A 23,772-nucleotide genomic window follows, 5' to 3' on the forward strand; every position below is an offset into this window, starting at 1 on the left:
GACCAAACTGAAATGTCGTATTATGTCAGGGCCCTTGTCAAGACACTTATACGTAAACATTTCCTTAAGATAAAATCAGTGAATATGAACAAGATCGTAACTGTTCCATTAGCACCCACCCACAAGACTCTTTGAGGAAATGAGGATCTGGTGTTTTTGTATGACGTAGCTCATCGTCTTGGTATCACAACGACAGTGGCAGATGCTCCCACTATCAACCACTGGAATGTCATAGTTCACACACTATGGACATGGTGATATAATAGCTGAATCCTGAGTAATCCAAAGTGAATACACAATATAATAGTTGACGTTCAAAACACACGCACATGCACGCACGCACACGCACTCATATGTACCAAAAAATATCTGGGCAAAAGTTAAGCACCATACTTATTTTTGACTATATTGAACAAAGGGACTAATTGAGAACACCCTTGAGTTTAATGTTTCCTGAAAGATGGCGAGGTAAGAGCACTTCTTGTTATGCCATTTCAAATGATGTTTCGATAACAGCAATCAATGTTCCACTTTTTAAACTTTAGTGAACTATATTGAGTATATGATACCAGGCCATAAGTATGGGGACAGAACAACACCATGTGTATATCATGAAAACACACCAGTTTACCGTGTTATCAAGCACTACTGTCAATATTTAGTGTATCCACCAGCCAGTCTGATGACGTATCTAACTACCCTGCTCTTGGAAGCTACGAGACGTCGTATCTTGTCTTGTGGGATGTGACTCACTCTTCGTGAAGCGCCTCATCCAGTTCCTGGATGGCGTGAACAGGAGGGTTCCGGGCGCTAACACTTTGTCCTAACAGGTCCCACGGGTGCTCCTCTGGATTGACGTCAGGAGGTTTAGCCGGCCAGTTCCAATTGTCGATGATATATACCGGCGCAGATGGTAAATAACAATTCAACGGGAGCTAGCATTGTCATACGTAAAGACGAGGGAGGAGGGGTGTTTGTGAGAATGGGGAATTACTGTCGCGTCATGGATAACATTCCCCGTTTAGAATATCACTGACGAGTCCAGTTAAGAATCATATGCGACACGTCCCCACATCATGACAGGGCCGTCTCCAAATGGTTGGATTTCGTGGAGCAATTGGTATCAGAGATCTGTCTCCCCGTATGAATCTTTATATGAATTTCCATTATAGCTAAAATACATGGAATTATCATGAAACGGCCCTCCCATTATCAGAAATTTGCGGTCCGCTGCAAATGATATTGGACCGCTCAACCTTAACGACGGGCCACTATCAGTTCTGTTGTCAAGTGACGTCATAGTTCGACATTAATTGGCTTTCGACTGGCAGATATTCTGGGTCAAACAAGTCAAAGCAACCCAAATTCCCGCTTTAAATAGCGGTAATATTGGCTTTCTTGTTGGTGCTAACCTTAACAATTGCACTATTAAGACTGTTGATGGACCAAAACCGAACACTGCCATAGTTTGACATGTTGCAGGCTATGGTCTTGTCAAAGGACAAGGTCGAATATCGTCACTTTCTGTTGTGACGTCACTTGAATTGTTCGATGACGTAATTGCATTCGGGCAGTCAATCCCGTCAGAAGTTGATTTGGGTAAACTTACAGTCAAATTCCTTCATTGTTTCCTTTTTCTTTTCAACACAAATTCCATGTATTTTAGCAATAATAACGGTAATGCTATTTTTGAGAGCATTATCATTTTTTCAGAAGCCCTCGGTCTTTTTCAACTGCCCTCCTTCGTCGGGCAGATAATGGAAGACCTCGGGCTTCTGCAAATTATAATGCCCTCAAAAGTAGCATTACCCTTATAATAACGTTCTTCGCGATACCGGTACATGACCAGACCACAGGCTGCAACATAACCAGGGAGTACAAAACACTTGTTACTGCCAACAGTTTTATTGACGTTTGTACATGACTGGTTGATGTGGTTTCTCCTTATGTACACTTGATGTCCTCGGGAGTCAGCGCATCTACCTCGGCACACTGGACGCGGTCAACGGGGTTCTCCCTGTTCTTCGGGTCACCGCAGTAGAGGTTCTTGTAAAGCTGTAGACAGGAAGAGATTGACTGAATGAAATGAGTAGTGCTAATAGGGTACACCATATTTATATCAGAATGACGTTGCATATGCTATACAACAGTAGTATATCATATGTTATATCACTCTGATATAAATATGTCAGGAAATCAGAAAATGACGTGGAGGTATGGTGCTGTTTGTTGACAATTCTTGGGATGAACCTGCCCCACGACATGTGTATATCACTTTGATCAGTTTTTCAAACAAAGCCAATTCTGGAATTAATGAACTGTAACCACATTATCAGTACGTTATAACAAGGTTTAGTTAAATGAAAAAAGGAGGTTATATAAAATGTTATTGTATATATTCGTTATAGATACTAACCTGGTTTCTTACATAGTTATAGGGGTTACCGAGCCGTTTAATAGGCGGGCGTAACTGATGATTTACTTACGTTGAAATTCATCACTAAGAAGTTGTCAGCAGTGTAACCTGAAAAGGAATCAAACACATGTAAAAGTGGTGAACTAGGTGTTAGGGAACAGCGAGGATCCTGTTGAAAAACAATGGCGTAGTTTGTCCTGTATACAACCTGTGGGAGGGATAACGGTTAACGTATGTCCATATCATTGTATCTGTGAATGGGTGAGGTAACATCTTTGAGTGGCATATCAGAAGTTGGGACGTATTGAACAAGTTCACCTTGATGGATAATGTTTAACTTCTTTTATTTCGTGAGTACGACGTTTCGATACAGATTCTTGTACCGTTGTCGAGGCGGTGGGGTAGCTTAGTGGTTATAGCGTTGGCTCGTCACGCCGAAGACCCGGGTTCGAATCCCCACATGGGTACAATGTGTGAAGCCCATTTCTGGTGTCCCCCGCCGTGATGTTGCTGGAATATTGCTAAAAGCTTTTATATTGAATGCGAGAATTCTAGCATCATGGCGACATGTGACACACTTGACATATAACTTTGTCAGTCAATCTTATGATCCATGCTTTTGTTTGCAATGTGTGCGAGGGGGGTATTTCAGCCATTCGCTAAAAGTAACCGGTATGTGGCAGGTTGGGCATGCTGAATCATATTAAACTTAAATAAATCATTTGAAACACAGGACTCACAAGGACACAGTCCTCATGACGAAATATCTGTATATAAGATATCTGTATATAAGATATCTGCATGTATGCGAATACTTGTGAAGTGACAAGAAGCCATTCCGACCATTTGAAATATTACAGTAAAGGCAAACGTTCCATTTCGGGAAATATAATTTTTTGAAACATCACCATGGGTGTTTGATGACGTTGCTTAAATATCACCATGGGTTTTTGATGACGATGCTAAAACCACCAGCCAGTGGAGTCAGACCTTGAAAATGTATCTTACTCAATGGTGCACCGAAGTCTCCTTCGGTCACGACGCCATCTTCGATGATGTCGAAGCGGTTGAACATGAATCTCCCAAATTCCTCGGAGAAGCCAAACCTACACGTCCATTTGGTCACGAGCTCCCATTCGTGCATGGTGCAAAGCTCACCTGTGGATAAATTGTTGAATAATGTATGTTTGGATCTTTACGTTTTCTTCAGCATCTTCTGAAGTAAGAACACAGGTTGCCGAAACATTGCCAAAATACCAAAGGTCTCAACTGCTGTCTTTGTACATTACAGTTAAGATCCGACTACTTTATAATAATAAAGCCACTTATATAGCACTGAACACCATGCCACAGAGGCATGCTCTAAGCGCATACAACTTTATGGATATTACCACCCCGGATAACCTAAGCTGCATGTAAGGTACTAGTAGGGTGATAGTCACATGACTTATCCCACCGGGTACCCATTTGCTGCTGGGTGAACAGAGGCAATTGTGAACAAACTCATTTGCCTCAGGTGAGTCCTAGAAACTCTCAGGAGTCAAGCTGTCAAACACGGCCACCCATCCAAGACCTCTCCACACCCAACGTTGCTTAACTGATTTGTGACCTGGACTCTATGCACATGGCATACACCAACACATATATATGAACTCTTTGGTATAACAACCTTCTGAAATTTTTTTAGTGACTCCATATCCTCTCATTAGAAATAGCGAGTGAGTAATTTAAATTGTAAAGTCACATTGGCAATATTTCAGCCATATCGTGACTAACACAAGTTTAGAATTCACCATAAATATTTAACAAATTATAAAAACCTGTAATCGAAGGACAGTAAAACCGACTTGAATATCACAGTGTCAAGAAATAAAACTAGCATCTCTCTCTAGAACTGGATTTCATAGGAGGACAATACAGTATAAAATGCGCTAAAGATCGCCAACAACTGAAGGTAGATCACCATACCAGGGGACTTACATTGCTTTTGCTGCCTGCATGGACCCTAGTTGGATTTACACCATCCCTTCAGCCGCTGGCGATTGTAGGAAAGTGAAGCCGTAATTTAAAACAACGAATATGCTACGATTAAAAGTTCGGTAGAGCGAGACTGACCTTGAAAGCTTTGGGACTTACGTACCCTCTCAGGAGGACAATAATATTTTTGTTCTTTAACCCCCTTCTGAGGATACAGACACTAACAATCGAAGTTGATAATCTAAACTACCAATTATAAAACCTCATCTATTTACAAAACATATATCAAAATCCATTTAACAAATCTATCTCTTTTAAAAAATCAATGATTAAATGATAATAAACATTAATAAATAGGTCCTTTACTGTTTTGATATTGAAATATTTATCCCTTATGATGGAGAATTCAACACAGTTCGTTGGAAAGGAGTACAACAGAAGATATATTCAACTTTATCAAGTATCAAATGACCTGTCCATAGACCAAAGGATCACATGACCTGTCCATAGACCAAAGTATCAAATGACCTGTCCATACACCAAAGTATCAAATGGCCTGTCCATAGACTAAAGTATCAAATGACCTGTTTATAAACCAAAGTAAGTATCAAATGACATGTCCGTACACCAAAGTATCAACTGACCTGTCCGTTCACCAAAGTATCAGATGACCTGTCCATAGACCAAAGTATCAAATGACCTGTCCATACACCAAAGTGTCAAATGACCTGTCCGTACACCAAAGTATCAAATGACCTGTTTGTACACCAAAGTATCAAATGACCTGTCCGTAGTCCAAAGTACCAAATGACCTGTCCACACACCAAAGTTTCAAATGACCTGTCCATAAACAAAGCTTACCATCATAGTCGTAAAACAGGGAATCGTAGTGGATGTCTCTGTTGGTTACATTGTTGTCACCGTCGTAGTTGTTGTCCAGCAGAATAACGCAGAACTTGCCCACCATCTGCTCAGGTGGGTTGCAGTGGTTAAACAAGTTGAACCAGTACCTTAAGAACAGGAATGAAATAATTGGGTTTAATGCTGCTAAGACAATCAAATGATTTCGTGATTTATGAGCAACAACGCGCCCCGTCAGATTACGATGACATACAATCGACGAAGTCACCATTCTGATAGAGCGACTCATCAAGTTGCCATTAGACTAGATTTCTAGGTATCTATTCTAACCCGTACTGCACACAGTGTGTTTGTTATTATACGATGAAGCTGGCATGATATGTTATATACGAGCACATTTGACAAAATTAGATAGTTTCGGTTTTGGTGAAAATCGTGATATACCCTGAGAAACCACAGGTACCACAGACGAGGAGGGCGAACACGGTGAGACGGAGGGCGAGCATCCTGAAAACAAACCAAAATGGCAGGTGAGGACAAAGCTCAGATATTTCCAATTATCGATGTGGACTCGCGTGTTTTAGCACATGCGTTAAGCAGTAAAGTAGGGGTCAATAAAATGAGCACCAATCTAAGAGTTCGTGGTACACGCTAGTACAATCTGAATGCTTTCCCTATATGCTCTGTATGCAAACGTTATGTAGTCAAATACAACGTTGACATTAACCGTTGTTGAGAATTGAATTATAAACAAACTGTGTTAATAGGTACAGTGACAACTAACTGTACTAGTTGCAGTGTAAACAAATTACAGAATAACCCACGAGGTACGAGTGATTACGGTGAATATGTCCAGAGTGTAATTAATGTTCACTGTCCCGACCTTTAGCGAACATTAATTTCACGAGGGACATATTTCCCGTAATCACACGTACATCGTAGGATATTATATTTAGTATCCATTCTATAATTAAACCGAGAAATCAGTATTTATGAACGCAAAGCCGAATCTTCTTCTGTGAGTGTTTACAACTAAATCAGTTGATCTGTATTATTGCGCAGATGAAACCAAACTGCTCAAACTGTTACACGTGATCTCCTCACCCGTATGAGTAATAAGTTATACACTAATTGAATCCATAGTAACAGTACAATGTAACGGTATAAATATAACTGTATCGTATACACTGACTGCATTAATAGTTACTGTATAAACTGGCTACATCAGTTACAGTTGCTATATGAACTAAATTTTTGAAAACTTACAGTGTAAACTAAATGTGCACACAGTGACCATAAAAAAGTAACTGCGTCAATACTTATTTGAATTATCACAAACACGAAGTACGAAAAGCTAAGGTCTAATAGTTATTGGCTGATTCTTCTTGAATTATATCTTTTTATGTGGTTTGATTAACAGACTGCTGTTGACACGATAGGAGATGGGTAGTTGTACAGACAGTATTATATTGGACTAAGTCATGCAACAGCTAGTGCAGGTTACACATGTATATGTCTTACCGTTAAAAGGAAATGACTTCTTCCTCGATACTAATGTAGTCAAATAAATTAAAATAATTTAGTAAGATACAAAAAATACAGACCTGTCTGAATGCAGTTGGGAACGACTCTAACTTTGGCAAGATTTTTGTCATGTGTTTTTAGTCTGTGTGATAGCTCCGCCCTTAGGTCGAGGTAGGTGTAACTAGCTTTGGCTGGTGAGGGTGCAGAGGACGGGTATTCACACTGTGCAAATTGCTTTATAGAATCGTGTCAGTTTGTTGACGGACGTGATATTGGTTTGGACTAAGGAGGGATAATACTAATGGGAACCTTTTATACCAAGCGGAATTTTGTAATGTGCTCCAGCACTAAGAAAATACAACGTAAAAGATAACTGACAAGACACTGTTGTTATATAGCAAATTCATGCGCGTGTGCGTGTGTCTGCGTGCATGTTCATGTCCGTGCACTTTCCTCTACTTTGGAGGACATTAAATGCTATCTACGTGTACATAAAAGTCAAAGCCCTCCTTCTAATTATCGACAGCCAAGCCACCTTAGAAACGTATTATCAAAAATACTTCCAAGGCCGACAAATCATTTACTTGATCCACTTCAGTTTGCTTACACAGCCGAAAGAGGCTTTCACTTCTGAACACTTTTCTTCACTGCTGAACACTTTCCTTCCCTGCTGAGCACTCTTTCACTGCTGAAGAGTTTCCTTCACTGAGGAACAGTTTCCTTCACTGCTGAACACTTTGCTTCACTGCGGAACAGTGTCCTTCACTGCTGAACACTTTGCTTCACTGCGCAACGGTTTCCTTCACTGCTGAACACTTTGCCTCACTGAGGAACAGTTTCCTTCACTGCTGAACACTTTGCTTCATTGCGGAACATTTTCATATACCGCTGAACACTTTCCTTCACTGCTGAACACTTTCAGTTTCTTATACTGGGGAACACTTTCTTTCACTGCTTAACACTTTCCTTCACTGCGGAACATTTTCCTTCACTGCTGAGCACTTTTACACCGCTGAACACTTTCCTTCACTGCTACCTTCACTGCGAAACAGTTTCCTTCACTGCTGAACACTTTCCTTCACTGATAAACACTTCCCTTCACTGCTGAGCACTTTTACACTGCTGACTTATCCTTCACTGCGGAACACTTTCTTTCACTGCTGAACATTTTCTTCACTGCTGAACAATTTCCTTCACTGCTGAACACTTTCCTTCACTGCTGAACAGTTTCTTACGCCACTGAACACTTTCTTTCATTGCTGAACACTTTCCTTCAATGCGGAACACTTTCCGTCACTGCTGAACTCGTCCCTTCACTGCTGAACACTTTCCTTCACTGCTGAACACTTTCCTTTACTGCGGAACTCTTTCATTCACTGTAGAACAGTTTCCTACACCGCTGAACACTTTCCTTCACTGCGGAACACTTTCCTTCATTGCGGAACTCTTTCCTTCACTGCGGAATACTTTGTTACACTGCTGAACACTTTCCTTCACTGCTGAGGACTTTTACACTGCTGAGCACTTCTACATTGCTGAGCACTTCTACACTGCGGAACTGCGGAACACTTTCTTATACCGCTGAGCACTTTCTTACACAGCGGAACACTTTCTTATACTGCTGAGCACTTTCCTACACGGACGTCTTTTACAAATTCTTTTCTATAACAATCCTTTTTCTTAAACTCATAGCGAAATAGATGCACATTGCCAAATTCTGTAATATTAATGTGGTAGCATCTGTTAATAATGAAATTAATTTCCTTACAGTTGGATGCTTAAAATAGTATGGATTTAGGTATTTCGTTCGTAGAGTCGTATAAACAGGACAGATTAGAAGGAAATGTAGTTCATCCTCAACAGTATTCATATTACATAATTGACATATCCTGTTTGTATACCTGCATAACTGCCAGTTTCAATAAATAATTCATGGGTAGAGCAACAAAAACGAGAGAGATACACGACACTTTTGTACGTGGACGTTTGCTAAATAGTATTCACAAAATATATCCGATTTACATTGATTATAATATAAACCTTTTATTGATAGAAGTAACGATTCCGACCAAGATTGAAAATACATGTCTGTCATTCTTTGTGTAAATAATATGATAATATTTGCATCGGATTGAACGTTATGATCACACCACACGTAACCATAACCTGTTTTGTACAACAACTCTCTAATATCAGCCATCCAATTTCCTTTCCCATTTTCGTTATACAATTTCATCATATCATAAGATTTTTTCGGAAACCTATGGCATGGCATATGCAGTAATCTTACCCACTACTTTATGGCCTTAATGGAGGAATATGTAAGCAATGGAAATCTACCCAAGCCTCCGAAAACCATAATATTAGATGTGTTCGGTTTTACACCAAGACACTTTTTGCAGACAGACGGACGGACGGACAGACAGACAGACATTTTCTACATTTTGGATCCATATCTGTCTAAACTTCATGTATGTTCGCATTTAGTATCTACACGCACAGTGCCCTAATTGGTACAATTCAGGGAGGCCATGCACACGTTTGATGCTTACAATGACGAACTACTATGTTGTGAACTGTTCTTCTCTTCACATTCTAGTAAAAGGATGTACTGTCACGTATAGAGACCATTCTGTGTCTATCATGTCTTCAGGATCACGATAATGTCCCGGCATCAACACTGGACAACGTGTTGTGATGAAACATTCAGCTGAATTCGGTCAATTGAATTTAAAAAGAAACATTTTTCAGAAATGAAATGTTTTTGCTAGTGACGGGAATATCGACGGGAATACCCTCATTCAGTGACTGGCTCAAGCACTCACTGGGACTCTAAACAAATTCAGCATTGAGGGTAGCTCTTCAGGATATCCCCTCACTCAGGTCGGAGATAATCCGAATTTTGCATATTGCAAATACGTAGGAAACTGCGTCCTGTGTAGAGCCTCACTTTGATTGAAAGGTTGAGATCTCTGGTCAACGTTTAAGTGAACGGGTTTGCTGCAAGAAACATCAACAGTACCCGGCGTAGCTCTGCAGTTGCACGGTTGAAGAACGAAGGTAAGCTGTTTTTTATTCACGACAGTCGATTGGAAGCTGTATTAAGTTATATTTAACATACAAACCCCAACCATTGTGAGTTCTACAGCCTGTCCAGTATTACTGATGTTTAATGTTGTGTGGTTGACGTTGTTCGATAAGTGGCTAGGATGGGAACACTTCCAATGTACGTATATTTATTACTCATTATCATTCATTAAAACTTTGTACTAGTATCACCAACATTACCCTCATAAGAAATTGCTTGTTGAGAACTATAAAACGTTGTAATTTATCGATACACATATCCATCCATGATTGTGAGATAGAGGTAATGTAAAGTATATGTTTGCGTTTTCATCATTTTTTGCTGTGCAACTATTTGACTGTTCATAATTTACGGCTAGGGGTGATGATTTCTATGGAGAAGCATGTACAATGCGAATGAACCCCCACCTAAGATTTATGTACAAAGTGAGTGCCCACCCGCATGTAATCATTTACCCCCAAAACCACAAATTATGAACTCTTTTGTAGTAAATACCCCATGATCTTCTTTCTTCGGGAGAAGTGAGTGCTTATCATTTGTTAAACCTATGTAATGGTATCACCAGCATTATCATCATAAGAAAGTATTTGTTGACAACTATAAATGGCCACATTCTATCAATACATATTTCCTCGATTAGTTATGCACTTCTCTGTACACAGATGATGTACAGAACATTGTTGTGTCTGGCCCTGTTCGTGGGCTCTGTATCGGCCTGGGGAAGCTGGTTCGGCAAGAACAGGGAGACAGAATGCGGTTCCTTCCGAAACCAAAGGAGGGGCTGGTGGGTATAACACTATTTCAATCTTTAAAATCTCGACCTCCTTTGAAGTAGGTGTAAGTTCATAATCCTGTTGAACACTACCCCTCTAGAAAATCCGCGAGTCCTGGTATTGTGTTGACAAAGGTGAATTGTCGGATAATAAGGTCGCAAAATATGCACAGCTTATTCGATAGTCACTTGTGCCACAATCACACGTAGATATAAATGTATATTTAGATTGGTATGTGTAATTGGCGACGTTTTTCTGGTGGTTCTTCGTGGCCGTGGTCAAGAGATGAAAAACCCGATTGGCAAAGTTTAGTTTTCTTAGTTAGAATAGGCTGGTTGTGATCCGATTATGTCTCTCAGCACCTTCGAATTCTCCGTGTTCGTGGTGGTGTTTCGACCTACCTCACCTGAGACGGTCATGTGAATATATGACTATAATACTATTCTCTTATTTCGTACTGGTGAACAACTGCTTTGCCTTTGCATGCATTTGTGACTATTGCCTCCAGTGGAGTAGGAAGAAGAGTAGGAGTAGGAATATCGTTTCGCTAACACCTGATATGAATACTATGCGATAGGTATTTCGAATAACATGTTTATACTATAGTCCCTCTTCCAATGACAAGGGAGTTAGCTGACTGTAAAGGTCCTGTTTCCACCCTTGCAGAAATAGGCTGGAAAATCTTGACTCGATCTTATTTCCACCAGTGGCTGTTATGAGTTATGTCCCTTCTATGTCCCTCCAGACGACCAAACCGATTCCACTTGTGATATCATTTGCTGTGTAAAAACTACATTTATATGAATCCCCAGTCAAGGCAAACTAATAGAAAAAAAAAGATTTGGACAATACCTGTCGACGTCCAGTGGACAGTGCGTATACACTTAAATACTTTTGTAATCATGTTGCTTAGGAACCGGATCTTTGTGTGAACCAAAATCCAGCTTTATAATTCCAGCTTAGTCCGGTAGTGTGAATGTATAGTGAGTTATTTCCCTTGCCGCGGGAGGTCGGATATAGTAATGGATTGTGTTTTGGCAAATATCTTTTGTCTATGGCAAGAGTTTTGTTGCCATTATATACGCCATTATGTTGCGGGTGGTTGCCGGTACCACTATATTACAGAGACCTAGGACCAGACACGTAACTGGATGTTTATATGAGCAGAGCATTGGAATGTGTATTTATATAATATATTATAGTATGTGCGTGTCTAAAAACAATATGAATGTCTCAGAATTACAAAACCATGATTACCACCTAAGTCGCTTCTGTCGACAAGAATGAACCACTGGTGCCCTCGGGCTCACGAAGCAACCTTTATTAAGGTTAAACTTAATTCCCATTCTTGAACATTGCACTAAAGTTACCTTAGTGACTTACGACCGCCTTAGTGACTTACGACCGCCTTAGTGCTTTGTGAAAGGAGGCCCTGGTATCTCATGTTGGCAGAACAGATTAACCCGCAATATCCATGAAACCAAGTTATTTAAATGCTTTTTGTTGGACACAGTGGTGATGTCCAAAAACGCTGAGACAACATGGCGTGTTAGAGGAGAAAATCGGTTTGTCTGTATAATAATGTATATTGTATAATTTGTATGTCTGGTCTTTTCTATGTGGGGTAGTTGATTGGGTGAAGTTAATAAACATTATTTGATGTGACCCCCGACTCCATGTTTCTGTATTATCGCAGGTTCTTCTCCAACTCCATGACTGATGTTGACACGCATCAAGTTCTGGATGACCTCAAGGCTTTCGACACCAACAAAGACGGCTACCTCATTTTCGAAGAAATGTACAACCTAGAAGTGGCATCCACCATGGACAGTTCCCTGAACCGTAAGTAATTGTTTTCATTTTTGATTAAATTGTTTTCTTTCCCAAACAAAATACACCTGTGTACAACAACTATTCCCTACCACGTTGGCTTGACATCGCACTGAGGACATAGTGGAAACAGATTATAGTGTCTGGTGGTACTCAAGAAGCATCATCGAAATCCTTCCAATCCCTGAAAACTATAAGGTCTAGTGGTGCCAACTGCCATTTTCCGATGTGCAGAATCATGCCCCTTTGGTTTTCAAGGATCCGCCGATCATGGGTTTGCATTTGACAATCACTTTGATGATCCGTAAATACACGCCGTAATACGCAAAGATGGTGACATCAGAAATAAAAACCAAACTCACTCACTTACCTAAAATGCTACACATTCATCTGTGGTGCGTATATAGTACCGATCAACGAATTCATGCAAATCGTACCGTCCTAATCTCCTGTTGGCATATTCCTTTGAATGATACATATGCTGCCAATGCAATAGATGTTAGTAAATCGTCAATAACGATTACAGAGTTGGTCCATTTTTCAACATTAATCTATGAAAAGCTTACACAATATAATCACAAGCGAATATTTGCACCTTCTGGCGCAGTTAATGTTGGAGTCATTTGTTGCACCTTCATTTCTTAGTTCTTGTCTTGAGCAAATAACGCTGGAGTCGGTCGTTGGAGCTCCATATTGTTATTGTCTCGTATGGGTAACACTGTGGTCGTGTGCTGTGCCTTATGTTTTTGTGTGTGTTCATATGCATATATTTTGTGCAGTGAACACTGGAATCGATCGTTGTGCCTTCGTGATGTTTGAGATGAAGCGGTATGGCATCAGCAAGGGTGTTGCAGGACGCCTCTTCGACTTAGAAGACGTCAACAATGACCTCATGATCAGCACTGCCGACCAGGATGTGGTTTACTTCAACCTGCTTGATAAGGATGGTAGGTAGTGAATCAAAGAAATAGAATAGTTTACTTTGATATTGTTGTACCTGATTACCACATAGACATATCACTTTTCGTAATATTGTTTAAGAAGCAAGGTTGACGTAGGCGCGTTGCTTGCCATGTTCTAATTCCCCTAGGCGTGTAACAAATGATTGATTTGCTGTGGTGCTTGTCTTTTTCAGTCCCATTTCCCTGTCTTTGGAACTGGTAAACGACTTAAACCTAAATCCAGTATTTCCTCGTTCTTGAATCTGTACTTCTGTTGAGTGGCTGAAAAACTGTCAAATGTGTTATTTATGATCATAACAAGCGTTATTAGTTGATATTGGAAAGGAAACAACAAAACGTATCCAAACAATGACTACACAATTTAGAATCCAAAATAATAACACTGCATGAATCCTAATTCAGAACATTTGTTGAACGTAATTTATGTTTAGTTGACTCTTTCACCAGCCGAAGCAGAAAAAAGCCCAGAACACGCTTAGGTTCTCAGGTTCAACACAGACATCAAATAAACACTGTGCGATGTTTTGAAAACAAGATTGGTGGCGTCAGCATGCAAGAAGTTATTATTAGGTATTGTCTTCAGCTGATGGCCGAGTTCCTGTGTGTGACGTCTTCAAGGGCTTTATGGCCAGGCTGGCAGATCTGGAACACAAGGTCTACGCTGAAGAGGTATTCCATGATGGAAATATATAACCCAGATGGGGAGTTGTAATGATGGACTGACTGCTTAACTATTTCACTTTCATTGGTTGCTAATACACTGCTAGGATTCAATCTTTAAACGGTTCTACTACAGTCCAATCTCTATCAAAGTGAGACTTCAGGAATGTCATGGAAACGATTATGGCGACATGTTTAGGCTGGAATATTTAAGTAATAAGTTTGCAACAACGAAGATGTAATCTTTTCTACCTCTGCCGTTCTGCCCCAAAATAATAAACTGAATCTCGACACGTCCGTGTTCACAGGCGGATTAGCCAGAAGAAACCACTTAGAAGGGGAAAATTGTTTCGGTAACTCATTACCCCGAATTCTTATATACAGCGGATATGTACATAGCTACGATATCCCACCCAATTTGAACCCGGAAACTTTACATCCTTGAGATAAAAATCGATCATAAGAATAAACAATAAGAATTGTGAGCTTTTGTAACAGTGAAATCACTCTCTTTGTTTCCGCAGCTGAAGTACACAGAACTCGTCTACAAGTTCAGGAAACCCTCTGTCTGGTGGTCCGGATGGTGGTAATCCTAAATACAGGCGGGGTCGATCTTGTGACCACACGGCCAATAAACGTGAAGCTTTCTGAATAAAATGATACATGCTCGTCTAGTCTGTTGTTTGGTCAAGCCATATTGCCTGGATGGATAATCCATGAGGACTAAAATGTGCCGCAATTCATTGTTCGTTGCACTTCTTTTGATGAGTCCGAAATTGGACCAGTTGGTTTATCAACAACATAAACATTCTCGTGGCTTTCACCACAGTGGTAAACACAGCAAACCTGCTTCCAGATAAAACGTCGTCATGCAACAGAAAACTTTTCGAAACAGCGTTGAATCAAACTCACCCATTCACTGTTCCATGCTCAGTAAACACAAGGCCTAAAACAGAATTGTTACTTTCGTGTTGCATTCTAGTATGGATATAAAAATGTGCTATTTGCCTCTCAGTGAAGAACCTGAATGTTTGCGCAAGTTTGATCTCTGTTACCTTTGTTATGTTCGAAATGATCCATGTAATTCTAAACATTTGAGACCGCCTCCGTGGTGTAGTGGTTACAGCGTCCGCCCGGAGAGCGGAAGGTCGCGGGTTCCATCCCCGACCGCGTCATACTAAAAGACGTTAAAATATGGTTCTTGTTGGTCCCCTGCCTGGCGCTCGGCATTAATGGGTACAAGGACTGGTCGGCTCGGAGTCAGTATAATGTGTCTGAGTTGGGTATTCATGCTTCACTGCGGCATGGTATCTCAGTGGGCTATCACTATAAAAACAGCTTAAGTCTGGGCTAGTACAAGCAGCCGCACATACACATACACACACATGCACGTCGTCATATGAGCGAAATATTCTCAAGCACGACGTTATACCCAATTTCACCTCGAATTTGAGCACAAAGTACACACATGGGTGTGTAAGAGTCACCACAGCTGTCGCACGCAGACGTACAGGTGCGTGAAATTGTCAAGTTGACAGGGCGCAAAATTCAACAGTATCTAAATTCGGTACAGCAAAAGCGCCTCTACTCTTAAATTCTGTACCAGTACCAGTAATAAGATATCAAAGACTATCTCAGTCATACAATCAGGTTAACCTTGCGCAAACTGTCAGAGGCTCTACTGTCGCATCTTTCCAAATTTGCACGTAAATGTAAACAATGACTTCCGAGAAAAGGTCAAGGCCATGAGGTTGCTGCCATTATTTTGGTGGGGAAAGGGTCTACGGTGGAATTTTCAAATGTGAACCAAGCTTTTTAAACTTATTTGATATATGTTTTCCAACTTATCAGTTAATGATTGGTGATTGATGCATTGAAAAAACAAAACGTGATTTCTTATTACTGAATCTGGAGTTTGTTAGTCATTGACGGTTTGCCACCAACCACCCCGTTTCGGGCGATGCCACTTGAGATTGGAATGCGAGGCCGCTTCACGTATTGACTCGTAACCAGAGAAAGAGCTCCACCTGAAATTGTTCATGGTAGAATGGAGATAAACCTACTGTGTTGGAAAATCAGAGGTATATAACGAAATTATAATAGCTCTACGCGTTCGGTTCGGTTTTAAATGAAATTTAGAGCTATTATAATTTCGTTATATACCTCTGATTTTCAACACAGTAGGTTTATCTCCTAAATACCCCACTCAGACACATTATACTGACTCCGAGCCGACCAGTCCTTGTTGTATTAATAGCGGGCGCCAGGCAGGAACCAACAAGTACCTTATTTTAACGTCTTTTGGTATGACTCTATCAGGGATCGAACCTGCGGCCTTCCGCTCTCCGGGCGGACGCTCTAACCACTACACCACGGAGGCGGTCATAAGTTGTTATCCATATAAACGTGTCATGTATACATTAGATGATCGTCTCAATAAAAGTTCCGCCCATTACCCTTTCATAAATTAAGGGCAGTGGAGTGGCATACATAACGGTTAAAGTGCTGGGTTGTCCCCGTCAGAGAATCTGATTTTCTACATGGAGATGTTCATGTCTTCGCGACCGAGTGGTATCAGTTACTATAACCAGTGAACTGCTTCCCTTTCCCAATAACTACATTCATTCATCCAGAGCATTCTCGGCCATACATCTAGATAAATGTTTTCTTGCAGAATAAGGCATTCTATCTTTTTAGTTACAGTCCATCGTTATATTAGCCCAGCGGATAAGTGCAGTTTTTTCACTGAATTGTGCACTTTGTGTTACAAGCATGAAATCTGGCATGATTGTAGCTTATACCATTCTTATTAAACAAAGATCGAGAGGCCTCGCAGATTTTTGATATTTTTCATATTTTTTTGGGGGAAAAGTGAAAAATGATAATTTTTTCTACTATTTTCATCATAACTTTTTTTTAAATTCTCCAATTCTCAAACATCATATATCAAATTGTAGAAAATTCAAAGCTGATTATTTTCCATACATACATGTCTTGTCTGTCTTTAATGGTTAGGTCTATGGAAGTTAATTTATATCATGACAATCCGAAAAAGGGAAAATTGACGGACATTTTTCAAAATGGCCGCCATATCGACTACAACAATAAAATAAGTATGAGATAATCCTATGATCTAACATTTTTTTATCATTTCTTTGCAAATTCAAAACGAAAAGCCTTGCAGATTTTGGCCATTTTACATTTTTTGGGCGGAAAAAGGAAGGTGGGTGGGTGGAATCTTTCAAAATATTTTACCTTTGGTCAGTCTTAGATTTCCAAATCCTAATAAATTATGTATCAAGAATATTGCGAGAACAAATGAAAGTTTTTGAAGGAATATATCAGAAGATCTACTTACATGTATAATGTATGACGTTGGTTGCCTATGAATCACCTATAAAAACCATATCAAAATCAACGCAAACATGACTGATTTCAACATCAATGCCAAAGCAGCTATTTCAACATTCTGTGGCAGGTTACTCATTTATGTCTTGAGTGGAATTGTATCTAGCTTGACTGAATTAGAAAATCGTCTCCTCCACATTTGCACAGTGCAGTGCACTTTAGAGCTGCTTTTACGCATTTGGACCGGTTTGAATTTTTTTTACACAGTCTATATCATTATTATTATTATATTATAGGATATTTATATAACGCACATATCCACGAACTGATACATGCTCAAGGCGCTCGGTTTTTCCCCCCTTGATCATTGGATGTCAATCTCAACGGCACATTGTATTATCAATCTCAACTCCCGGGGCACATACAACTCTTGCAGCCACTCGGCGCACCAAATTGTTGCGGCTTTCCCATCCTTGCGAGGTACCCATTCACAGCTTGGTGGACTTGGACACATAGTCACAGTACCTTGTACAGGTTTACTGAACATTGCTGTACCCGCAACTAGGTATTTGCACGTATTCACGTGGCCGCCATCTTGTCATTTACCAACAGATTCATGGGTTCGTTTAAGTGCACAAGGTTGTGTACTGTACACTAGGGGTTGTGACACTTAAAGAGTCTGCACAGAAAGTTGACTCCAAGGTTTTAACAGCTGGTTACAGGTGGGATTGATCCCGGCAAGCTCGTTGGACCACTAACCTGGTGCCTAAGACAGCTCGCCCACCATGCCCCCCGCTCGCCCACAATGCATTTCAGCAATTCCTGGCAGCTCTTTGATGCCTTCAGTAGACTTGAAAATAGAGGTACAAGCTCTCCCTGAGAAAGTTATTGCCAGCCCCTATCAAGAGGGCTTGGTAACTCCTGTGATTTCATCAGGGATTGCCCCCAAACACAAGCCCCCTGATATACAGCTCTCTATATGTTGGATCAAAGCTGATTCTGTTGGGGGTGTATTGTCCAATGTTCTCCCCTTCGTGGGGAACAAATGCTTTCTTGCTTCATTCACTTTCATGTGGTTGCTTGCTCTGTCAGCAGCACAACAAATCTCTCAAGCTGATGAATCTGTGCATTAGTGATTTCAAGTGGTGGATGAGCAAGGGAAATAAAGGTGCCTGTAATTTCAGTAAACGCGTTCCATCCCATTCCACGAGGTCTTCTTTCCAATTCTACCAAAGAATGACACACTGTCACTTCCTGTAAGCTGTGAAACATTGGTAGGGATCGAGAAAGCTTGTTGCAGCTATGGCCAACACAACTACATTTGTGTCCACAGTATGAATGTACAATTTCTTCAATAAAGACAAGATATATACAGACGAGTCAAGGGATGGAAACCTGAATGAGTTTTTCAGACATGAATATCACTCTTGCGTACCATCTATATCTCATCAAATCCCCACTTGGGTACAATGAGTGAAGCCCATTTCTGGTGTCCCCCGCCGTGATGTTGCTGGAATATTGCTAAAAGCGGCGTAAAACCAAACTCAGTCAGTCAGTCAGTCTATATCTCATCAAGGTTCTCTACGTCCATGCACAAAATCAGTTCTTCTCAATTGCTTTGAAGACATTTCACCATAAACTGACTCAAAACCGGATGTTGACGTATCAAACCTTGATGGAGTCGCAGTAATAAACATGCTAAAACCCGCAGCTCAAATTACATTGGATGGATATTTTATAGTGTGTTCTTGAAATCCTTGCATACTCCTCTGAACTCCAATCAGAGAGTGTATGTTGTTTGGGACAAATATCAACACACAACGTAAAATCCAGTGCAAGAACAAAAAGAGGAAGTGGAAAAGGACGACGAGTGGAAGCCAATTCATGTGTTCCTCAGAACTGACAAGATTTTATGGTGTGATGCCAACAAGAAAGAACTTTTTGCTATACAAATATCCTTTAGATGCTAATAATAATGAATACTGTGTGAAAAATGTTCAATCCGGTCCAAGTATGTAAAAGCAGCTCTAAAGTGCACTGCACTGTGCAAATGTGGAAGAGACTAATTGATTTTCTAATTCAGTCAAGCTAGATACAATTCCACTCAAGACATAATTGAGTAACCTGCCACATATTGTTGAATATAGCTACTTTGACATTGATGTTGAAATCAAACATGTTTGCGTTGATTTTGATATGTTTTTTATAGGTGATCCATAAGTAACCAAACTCGTACATTATACATAGAGAATCTCACCCAAGTGTCTACTGATATCAATCATATCAACACGATTTGATAAAGGTACAAATTTTATTTTTACCTTTATCAACGAGTGTTGATATAATTGTTATCAGTAGACACGAGGGTGAGATTCTATTTATCATAAAAAATAATTCTTCATAACTTTTCAATGAAAACTGTAAATATCTCAACACTGTACTACCATTAGACTTGCAGTGCAGCGATGTAATAGCATTGTGACGTCATCAGTTCATGACGTCATAGCATTGTCAGAGCATTGTACAAAATCAGAGCATTGTACTGTCAAAACGATATCTCCTAGGAGATATCATATGATCTCTCACAAGTGATATCTCCTGTGGAGGTGAGGTGAAATTGGGTTTAACGTCGTGCTTGAGAATGTTCCGCTCATATGACGACGTGCATGCGTGTGTATGTGTATGTGCGGCTGCTTGTACTAGCCCAGACTTAAGCTGATTTTATAGTGCTAGCCCACTGAGATACCATGCTGCAGTAAAGCATGAATACCCCACTCAGACACATTATGCTGACTCCGAGCCGACCAGTCCTTGTTGTACCCATTAATGCCGAGCATCAGGCAGGGACCAACAAGTACCTTATTTTAACATCTTTTGGTATGACGCGGTCGGGGATGGAACCCGCGACCTTCCGCTCTCCGGGCGGAAGCTCTAATCACTACACCAAGGAGGCGGTCATCTCCTGTGGAAAACAGGTTTGGATGATAAATGTAAATCTTCTGATATATCCCTTCAAATAAACTTTTACCTGTTCTCGCAATATTCTTGATCCATAATTTATTAGGATTTAAAATTGAGTTGAGATAACATTTTTCGGAAAATTCATTTTTTCTCCCCCTATTTTCCCCAAAATGAAAAATGGCCAAAATCTGCGAGGCTTCTATTTGCAAAGAAATGATAAACAAATGTTAGATCATGGGATGATCTCATACTTATTTTATTGTTGTAGTCGATATGGCGGCCATTTTGAAAAATGTCAATTTTCCCTTTTTCGGATTGTCATGATATAAATTGACTTCCATAGACCTAACCATTAAAGATAGACAAGACATGTATGTATGGAAAATGATCAGCTTTGAATTTTCTACAATTTGATATATGATTTATGAGAATTGGAAAATATTAGAAAAAGTTATGATTAAAATAGTAGAAAAAAATATCGTTTTTCACTTTTTCCCCCCAAAATATGAAAAAATATCAAAAATCTGCGAGGCCTCTCGATCTTTATTTCATAAGAATGGTATAAGCTACAATCATGCCCAATTTCATGCTTGTAACACGAAGTGCACAATTTGATCACTTATCCGCTGGACTAATGGCTGGAATATAGCTGAGTGTGAATTTAAGCAGCAACCAAAGGAACGAAGAGGGACAACATGAGGCGAGTTTCGGGTCGCTCTGCAATGGCAGCAATGACACTATAACGTCAACATTACTCTCTTCTGAACTCCAAATGTGACCAAATTAATCTTGACTGATACTCGCCCTACGCGTAAAATGATTCCTCAATGAAGCCATATAGGTGTTTAAAATAATGATTAGTTGTGATGAGAAGTTTTTGAGGCACCAAGTTAATAGGAAGTAATAATAACACATTATTTCCCGTTCCGTCCTGTTCCATCTGTATTGTTCCGTTCTGTAGTGTTCCGTCCTGTTCCATCTGTAGTGTTCCGTCCTGTTCCATCTGCAGTGGTCCTGTTCCATCTGTAGTGTTCCGTCCTGTTCCATCTGTAGTGTTCCGTCCTGTTCCATCTGTAGTGTTCCGTCCTGTTCCATCTGTAGAGTTCCGTCCTGTTCCATCTGTAGTGTTCCTTCCTGTTCCATCTGTAGTGTTCCGTCCTGTTTCATCTGTAGTGTTCCGTCCTGTTCCATCTGTAGTGTTCCGTCCTGTTCCATCTGTAGTGTTCCGTCCTGTTCCATCTGTAGTGCTGCCCTAAATGAAGCAGGTCCAGACTCTCCGCAGGTTCAGAAACTCCCATCTTACTGGGGTTTCTTTCAATTTTAACGGATTTTTTTTTGTTTCTGTGAAGTTGAACATTTTCAGAAACATTTTCATGCGTTATTTCCCATGGAGATTTCCCATTAGTTGTGAATGAGTATTTAGTCACATATATGTTATTACACAATTAAACACATCAATTGCAGTGATTCTTCTTTGTTTTAATTAAACCATCATTTGCCCAAACTGCTTGAATACTGCTAAGTGTGACGTTGAACATCAAACCAAGTAACCAAAATCGCCGTTTTGATTTGAAAGAACAGTTGAGTAGTTTATATTTTATGTGTGCGTTGACTGCGTAGAGAATAAGCGTGATAATGATGATTTTGGAGATTTTACGTGCGCTTTCTGACATGAAGCGTATTTCGCACACGGAATAATGATTGATTGAGTGAGTTTAGTTTTTCGCCGCTTTTAGCAATATTCCAGCAATATCACCACAGAATAATGAGCATAATACTAATGCATAAACATATATGTATATACACACATACACCCATTCATTCAGCCTCACACCAACATTAACAGCCTGTTTCCGCCAATCCCTCACCCTTTCTCTCTCTCACAGACATACACAGTATGTTTAATCAAAAAGAAAATATATCGCCCTTTTAATTATTTACATACACGCACACACACACACACGCATACACACACACATATAGTAACGATATCATAGTATATAGTAGCCAGCATATTGATATGTTGGTATTTTCAGCACATACATGGCGATAAAGAGGTACTAATCTTTGTGATGAATGTTGCTTGGAGTTGGCTCGAATACAATGTAGGGATGCACCAAACATTATTTGAGGAAAAGTCGAATATCATGTAGGGATGGACGAAATATCACCTGAGGATGAGTCAGATACTATGCAGGGATGAACCAAACATCATTTGAGGATAAGTCGAATACGATGTAGGGATGAACCAAACATCACTTGAGGATAAGTCGAATACCATGTAGGAATGAACCAAACATCACCAGAGGATGAGTCGAATACCATGTAGGGATGAACCAAACATCACTTAAGGATAAGTAGAATACCATGTAGGGATGAATGAAACATCACTTGAGGATAAGTCGAATACCATGTAGGGATGCACCAAACATCACTTGAGGATAAGTCGAATACCATGTAGGGATGAACGAAACATCACTTGCGGATAAGTCGAATACCATGTAGGGATGAACGAAACATCACCAGTGGATGAGTGGAATACCATGTAGGGATGAACGAAACATCACTTGAGGATAAGTCGAATACCATGTAGGGATGAACCAAACATCACTTGAGGATAAGTGGAATACCATGTAGGGATGAACGAAACATCACTTGAGGATAAGTCGAATACCATGTAGGGATGAACGAAACATCACTAGAGGATAAGTCGAATACCATGTAGGGATGAACCAAACATCACTTGAGGATGAGTCGAATACCATGTAGGGATGAACGAAACATCACCAGTGGATGAGTGGAATACCATGTAGGGATGAATGAAACATCACTTGAGGATAAGTCGAATACCATGTAGGGATGAACCAAACATCACTTGAGGATAAGTGGAATACCATGTAGGGATGAACGAAACATCACTTGAGGATAAGTCGAATACCATGTAGGGATGAACGAAACATCACTAGAGGATAAGTCGAATACCATGTAGGGATGAACGAAACATCACTTGAGGATGAGTCGAATAGGATAAGTCGAATACCATGTAGGGATGAACGAAACATCACATGAGGATAAGTCGAATACTATGTAGGGATGAACCAAACATCACCTGGGGATGAGTCGAATACCATGTAGGGATGAACGAAACATCACTTGAGGAAAATTCGAATATCATGTAGGGATGAACGAAACATCACCTGAGGATGAGTCAGATACTATGCAGGGATGAACGAAACATCACTTGAGGATAAGTGGAATAACATGTAGGGATGCACCAAACATCATCAGAGGATGAGTGGAATACCATGTAGGGATGAACCAAACATCACTTGAGGATAAGTCGAATACCATGTAGGGATGAACCAAACATCA

At 40.1% G+C, this 23,772-nt stretch overlaps 2 protein-coding genes across 2 annotated transcripts; one reads left to right on the forward strand and one right to left on the reverse strand.

Annotated features, from left to right (window-relative positions):
- Positions 1-1,886: 1,886 nt before the first annotated feature.
- On the reverse strand, positions 1,887-6,934 carry LOC124286026. Its single transcript, XM_046722341.1, has 6 exons — positions 6,859-6,934; positions 5,699-5,761; positions 5,255-5,403; positions 3,425-3,574; positions 2,487-2,524; positions 1,887-2,055 (listed from the first exon to the last, which is right to left on the reverse strand). The coding sequence occupies exons 2-6, from the start codon at positions 5,758-5,760 to the stop codon at positions 1,945-1,947; spliced, it is 510 nt and encodes a 169-aa protein (XP_046578297.1). The 5' UTR covers position 5,761; positions 6,859-6,934; the 3' UTR covers positions 1,887-1,944.
- Positions 6,935-9,784: 2,850 nt separating this feature from the next.
- LOC124286054 lies at positions 9,785-14,760 on the forward strand. Its single transcript, XM_046722373.1, has 6 exons — positions 9,785-9,838; positions 10,529-10,650; positions 12,336-12,481; positions 13,249-13,416; positions 14,015-14,100; positions 14,616-14,760. The coding sequence occupies exons 2-6, from the start codon at positions 10,529-10,531 to the stop codon at positions 14,679-14,681; spliced, it is 588 nt and encodes a 195-aa protein (XP_046578329.1). The 5' UTR covers positions 9,785-9,838; the 3' UTR covers positions 14,682-14,760.
- The last annotated feature ends 9,012 nt before the right edge of the window (positions 14,761-23,772 follow it).

This window comes from Haliotis rubra, unplaced genomic scaffold (genome assembly GCF_003918875.1).
Source record: "Haliotis rubra isolate DU_JTF1 unplaced genomic scaffold, ASM391887v1 Scf373, whole genome shotgun sequence".
In the NCBI taxonomy this organism is placed as follows: Eukaryota; Metazoa; Mollusca; class Gastropoda; order Lepetellida; family Haliotidae; genus Haliotis; species Haliotis rubra.